The sequence below is a fragment of the Stegastes partitus genome, unplaced genomic scaffold (assembly GCF_000690725.1).
Source record: "Stegastes partitus isolate 25-593 unplaced genomic scaffold, Stegastes_partitus-1.0.2 Scaffold36, whole genome shotgun sequence".
NCBI lineage: Eukaryota > Metazoa > Chordata > Actinopteri > Pomacentridae > Stegastes > Stegastes partitus.
The window spans coordinates 22,629-28,628 of record NW_007577767.1 but is presented as its reverse complement, the minus strand read 5'-3'; the positions used below and the strand labels follow the sequence as shown (position 1 = coordinate 28,628).

Sequence of the window (6,000 nt, the reverse complement as noted above, 5' to 3'; positions counted from 1 at the left end):
AGTTATAACTTCCACAGTTATAAATTGTATATATAATACAATTCTCAGGTTTTCTATGTGGAGCCTGATGCACTTCTCTTTGAAGCCGAACATAAGGCTGTGAAAAGGAGTGATGGAGTATTTTTGTTACAAAGCCCCTTTCTGCACAAGAAAAACTTACTTCAACTTCATGATCTGAAGAAAAAGATGGTGTGTAATTACTTTAGAAGTGCCTACAAATCTGATTTGATTCAATCAAAGTCTGAGCTTTGAGAAAAGTTATTGTTTCAGACTGAGACTGACCTTGACTGCCACTTGCAGTGGACTTGGTTCACCTGGTATCCCCACTGCCAGACCTTCATAGACCTCACCAAAAGCACCATGACCCAGACCCCTGCAGACCAGCAGACACATCTATTATTTAATGGTACATCATGTTTTAGGGATTAAGCTGAAACTTCCACACAGAAACACTCAAACAATGGAAACTGAAGACATTTGAAACAAACAGTAGTCCCGAATATCTCGTTGTCCAGACAATGATCACCGGTGGAGCTATAAGGGCTGAGTAAAGGAATGAGAGCCATGGAGAAAATCAAAAGGAATGATTTCTTTTAAACAAGATGGCTGACTTACTAATCAATAGTTTAAATGAGCTTTTCCTCAGCTTTTCAGCTCACAAAAGCAAACAGTTTCCTCCTTGTGACAGTCTATTGCAGATGTGAAAGTGTCGAATAGCAAACTTTGATGCCAAATTACAGTTTTTACCTTTAGATCAGTTTTATCTGAAGACTTGGACAACTCCAATTTATGCAAGTACTTGACAAAGTATTCATGGCATCAGAAATGATCACAGTGATTAAGAATCTAAATTATTAATTGTTAAACTAAACTCGGGTCCAAACAATTTGCAATTTTGTAATTCTACCTTGATGTGTAGGAATTCAGCTTTCATTCAAGAGGTTTAACAAACATAGTCCCTCCATTTTCACAGGTTCAACAGTAATACATCAAACTACATTAATGATAAATTGAATGATTTCTTTTTAATTCTCGGATGCAGCCTAATGAGTGCCTGAAGTCAGGAATCCATGGACATGACCAAGTGCTGAGTTTCCTCCCTTGAGGTGTTTTACTGCAGCTGCTTTCAGTTTGTGAGTCTTTCTGCTCTCAGTCTTGTCTTCAGTAAATGAATCAATTTTATGCCAACCTCCTTGAGAGTATTCTTGACTTGGCTGGATGTTGTAAAGGTGTTGTTCTTCACCAACAAAAGAATTCTGCAATCATCCACTTTAGTTGCCCTTCCTGGTTGTTCAGTCCTTTTGGTGTTGCAGAACTTTTTGAGATGTTTTCAGCCTAACGATGCCCTTCTTCACTTAGATCGACACATCTTTGGACCACACATTGAGAGTTCCCTGACAGCAGCTACCAAATGCAAATTCAGCACCTGACATCAACTAGAGACCTTTTATCTCTTTACTTTGTCATGAAATAACGAGGCCACAGCTGACCGTAAAACTGTAGACTTACATTTGAGCGTGTGGAAAGTCTATGCAAAACAATGACTGTAATTCCTAAAGCTGTGATAAGGAAAAATCTTGACAAAGGTTTTAAAAAAATGCCATAATTTGAAAACATAGACCTCCTCCTGCAGCTTTTACTCCTATAGCTCTCTAGTTCTAAATCCCTCAGATATACACAAAATAGTCAAGCTGAAAGTTAGCATCTTCTTGTCACTTCACACAGCACCTAAACACTGCTCTCATGACTGAAAGTTCTCCGTCGAATGCGCTGTACAACCACATCCTGCTGTCACCTGGCCAAAATCTCCCATTAGGAGCAAAATTTTGAAAACAGAACCAAGAGGACATACAGATGTCGAGTTCCTCTAAGGCCACTTGAGTTGTAATATACTGAAAGGTTAGTGTGGAATTTTACACTTATGAAGACTGAAAAAGGTACAGTTTGAATTAAAGCTGAGTGTCTATACTTTAATCTTGATTTCAGATCCATTGTGGTGGCATATAGAGACAAAATTATGAAAACTGTCTCACAAAAATACATTAAAATTTGAAGAAATCCCAGAAAAAACACATTTTCTCTTGTTGCTTGGATTTTATTTCAAACTGATACCTCTCAAGGCGTGTTGGAGCATTATATTTACACTGTTTGTACAAGTGGATTTTTGTAAACAGCTGTGAAGTCTGGATTCGCTGTTTGTTCAGCTATTGTTATCGTTGAATCAGTAATTGCTTGCCGGAATAACAGGACTGAGGAATCTTTTACCTGGTGAGAGAAATGTTTCGGCGCGACACCTCCTTCAGGTCGTTGACTGAGGCCGTCTTGCCGGCGAAGCAGTAGTTGGGGTTGTAGTCTGTCATGATGGTGGAGGCCCGCAGCTTGCTGAGCTTGCAGTCGGGACTCTGCAGCTCCAGCTGAATAGACTGCAGCTCTGTGTGTTTCCGCCTGTACACTGGCGAGGTGAAAAAGAAAGAGGTGTCTCATTCCACAACTGAGATATCCACAGCTTAAAAAACAAACAAAAACCTTGAACCCATCTCCTTGTAGAAAATGATTGCTGGCAGGCAAAGCACACAAAGTGGAAAGCTTTTAAAGTATTATTTCTCTGAAGACCACATGCTTGTACAACAGGAATCGTTATAAAATTGAATCCGTTTTTGTGTCTGTGAAATATTGATTTTTTTTCTTTCTGATGCCAGATTTCTTTGTATTCAGATATATTGTGTTTTAGAATGAAACCTTCGGCATTTGAATCCGTTTTGTGAATGTGCACATTCAATACACAAACACATGTATATTGCATAAACAAAGATGGAAGCAAAGCCCCAAAGCAAGACAGCTTAAAGCTTCTTCCTAAATATTGCAAATATATGCATGTCATGCAGAACAACCCACTGTATGGAGGCTCAGCTTTTTCTTTGTTATACAGATAACCTCATACTTTTTAGTGCTAGAAGCCTTGACCTGGGCTGTGAGCATATTAGTCTCAGGAAAAATTATGTGTGTGAGTATTTTCGTGTGGATGCTTATGTGTGTGCGAGGGAGTTATTTATTTACCAAGTGCTGGCTAATGTACGAGTGCTGTCAGCTGCAGGCTAAGCAGCCATCCATCATTAGCACGTTTCATTCATCACAAAGGTAGTCCCACACCTCATCTGCCCCCGCCTCATCTGCTAATGTGTGCGCAGGAGTGTAGGTGGGAGTCTGGATATATGCATCGGTCTGCAAGTGTGAGATTGAGCGGGGGTGTGCGTGGAAGAGATGATGGCTCAATGAGTGCATATGTCTGGCTGTAATAGCCTGAAAGCAGGCAGGCAGGCAGGCAGGCAGGCAGACGGATCTCTGTGCTGGTCGTGAAGCTCACTTTCCATTCTGACAACAGATTGGTGAGGGCTGTCTGAGAGGGGCCAGGACAGACACTGGAGATCTTTGTGTGTGTAATACAGAGGATGTGTGTCTATTGTGCAAACAGAAGACCAAAGGCAAGAGGACTCATGTGATGTGAACCTCTTAGACATTTAGCAGCACAGTTTGGTTCTTGATGGTCGGTAACAACAACATGTTTTCCCCACTTTGTGTCTAAATACACATTATTATTATAATACTGTATAATGGGCTGCACATTATGTCCTTTCAGCATCGTCATTGTGATATCCACATGTGAATTGTGTGATTTTCTTGCTACAAAAAGAAAGCTGGTACAGTTCTCATTTTCCATGACTAATCTATGAAGAGGGATGGCTCTCAGACAAAACATTATTTACTTTTTTGGATACCCGACGTCCTTTTTATCTAAGAAGACGAAGTTTGTTAACATGCAGGCTCCACGTTTGCACTGCAAAATAAGCGAGGAACAGGAGAGAAACACCGAAAAGGAAAATCTGGAAGGATGACGTCAACCAAAAACGGGTTTTCTGTCGGCTGGGTCTTTCAGTTGTTGCCAGCGCATGAGGCAACGCGACTAACTTTTCTGACCATTGAAATCGGCAGCACAAAGCTCTGTATGATCAGCGCAAAGTCAGATTTGAATGTCATCCAATGCAAAAAGAAAACTATTTGGGATGTCTTTGTGAGTGTTACACCATATGAGAAAGGTTTTCAAGTGGCAGAGAGACATCACTGATGCAATAACTTTTCACCTCGCGAAAGACATGGTACCAATTAAGAGGGGTTAAAAACACGGTCTACGAGGCAATACGCACTTATTGTTCTCAGCATACAATGTAGGGAACAGAAAGAGGGCTGCTGCCTTGAATACGTGGACCAGGCTGCAGTGGTTTGGTCACAGATGGGATATGCAGTTGGTAAGTTACACCCAGGTTGTATTTACTGAGTTTTTCATATCACAATATATATTGCAGAAAAACAGAAATATTGCAAAGTCATTTTTTACCAATATTGTGCAGCTGTTGTATATAATAATATAAGGGAAGAGATTATTTCTCCTCTCTCTCTCTCTGATACTCTTTCTGCTAACAGTCCCATTATGCAATCTGTAAAATGTAACACAGCACTGCGGTACCGTCGCATGCCGTGTCACTTTACATCAACGGTGACGCAAAACTACAATGATTGATGAATGTGCTCACTACATTACTGTCTGTCTGTTATGTAAAGCTGGGAATAGTGAGCGAGTAAACAAGGGAGCACCCATGTTCTCCTCTATAATAAATAACGCTGTGACCCCAACAGAGACTAATGATAAATGGTAAATGTATACAAATTTCATCAAAATGCAAAGTTCATTTTTATCAAAGTCCCGTCGCCTAGGACCTGTTTGCCTTGGGTGACCCTACCAGGGGCATGAAGCCCCGGACAACATAGCTCCTAGGATCATTCGGGCACACAAACTCCCCCACCACGATAAGGTGGCAGTTCGGGGGGGAGGATCATTCGGGCACACAGTGCTTTGTTTGTCGGGTCAACACTCTCTAGAAACACATCTCTAAACTGACATATTTCCATTGAATGTGCTCATTTAACTTTGTAATCAGCTACCTTGCCATTGATCTGCTTGAAACTGTAAAATTCAGCTGCCAAGACAAGTATTAAAACATGTGTTTTCATTTAAAAGGCTGAAATATAGTTAATGTGGCATTACAGTGAGTCCATCCGGCAAAACAGTGTGTGCAGTTGGACTGATGATGGGTTTTGAAGCTCACTTGTGAAACTAGATACTTGCCAATTTGTGCCGTTATTTAGTACACAGAAATTTTCATCGAAATTCAGTTAAATGGTTCATTCTCCACAATCATATCTGCAGTGTGAAGCCCTGACTGGATGGAGCCAAATGTTGTATATATAGTGCCAGTGTGATACATTGTGAGGTGTGCTGACTCTTACTTATCATGACTCCTGACACAGCCAGCAGCAGGGCGGCGATGAGGGCCGAGGTGCCCACAGACAGACCCAGCGCCAGGTGGGAGAGGGACGGCTGTGGAGGCATCGTGGACACTTCTGCAAGACAAGGGGAAACAACAGTGTTGTACAGTTGTTATCTTCCCCAAAGGAGTATTAACATTCACTTCGCCACTCTGATCCCCAACTTAATTAATGATGTGAAAGCGATGACACAACAGAGCTTAGGAGCAGCGACGGCTGGTGCATGTCAATTCCTTTTCGGTGGTGAAGGAGGGGTGGGGGTGGGGGATCTCATTTTACTTGTCTAAGCTGAGGAACAAATCTGGACACTGAGAGAGACCATATTGAGATTGTGACCTTTTATGACCTAGCATCATATAATTATCTACTGCTTGTCGTTACTGAGAACAGATTTGCAAACCATAGGGCAAGGAGAGGCTCTAGGTCATTAAGATATCATTGAGATGGTAATAGCCCTGTTATTTTGCTTCAAATTATGAAGTGACACTCTGCCATATTAATTCATTTTCAGATCTACATTCATAAATGTATTATTCATCTAAGATTACAAATCATAACTGAAGAGGCAATTCTCACTCCGCTGGGGTTTGTCTACGTTCCTTTGTCACAGTTTAACCC

At 41.2% G+C, this 6,000-nt stretch overlaps 1 protein-coding gene across 1 annotated transcript in view; it reads right to left on the bottom strand.

Moving 5' to 3' along the window:
• alk (ALK receptor tyrosine kinase) overlaps positions 1 to 6,000 on the bottom strand; it is a gene marked incomplete at its 5' end in the record, with an annotated part of 38,568 nt that overhangs the window by 14,525 nt on the left and 18,043 nt on the right. The window contains 4 exons of the mRNA XM_008302428.1: positions 161 to 174; positions 283 to 373; positions 2,266 to 2,452; positions 5,344 to 5,457. Of these exons, the coding sequence (XP_008300650.1) occupies positions 161 to 174; positions 283 to 373; positions 2,266 to 2,452; positions 5,344 to 5,457 (406 nt within the window). The remainder of the gene's footprint in view (positions 1 to 160; positions 175 to 282; positions 374 to 2,265; positions 2,453 to 5,343; positions 5,458 to 6,000) is intronic.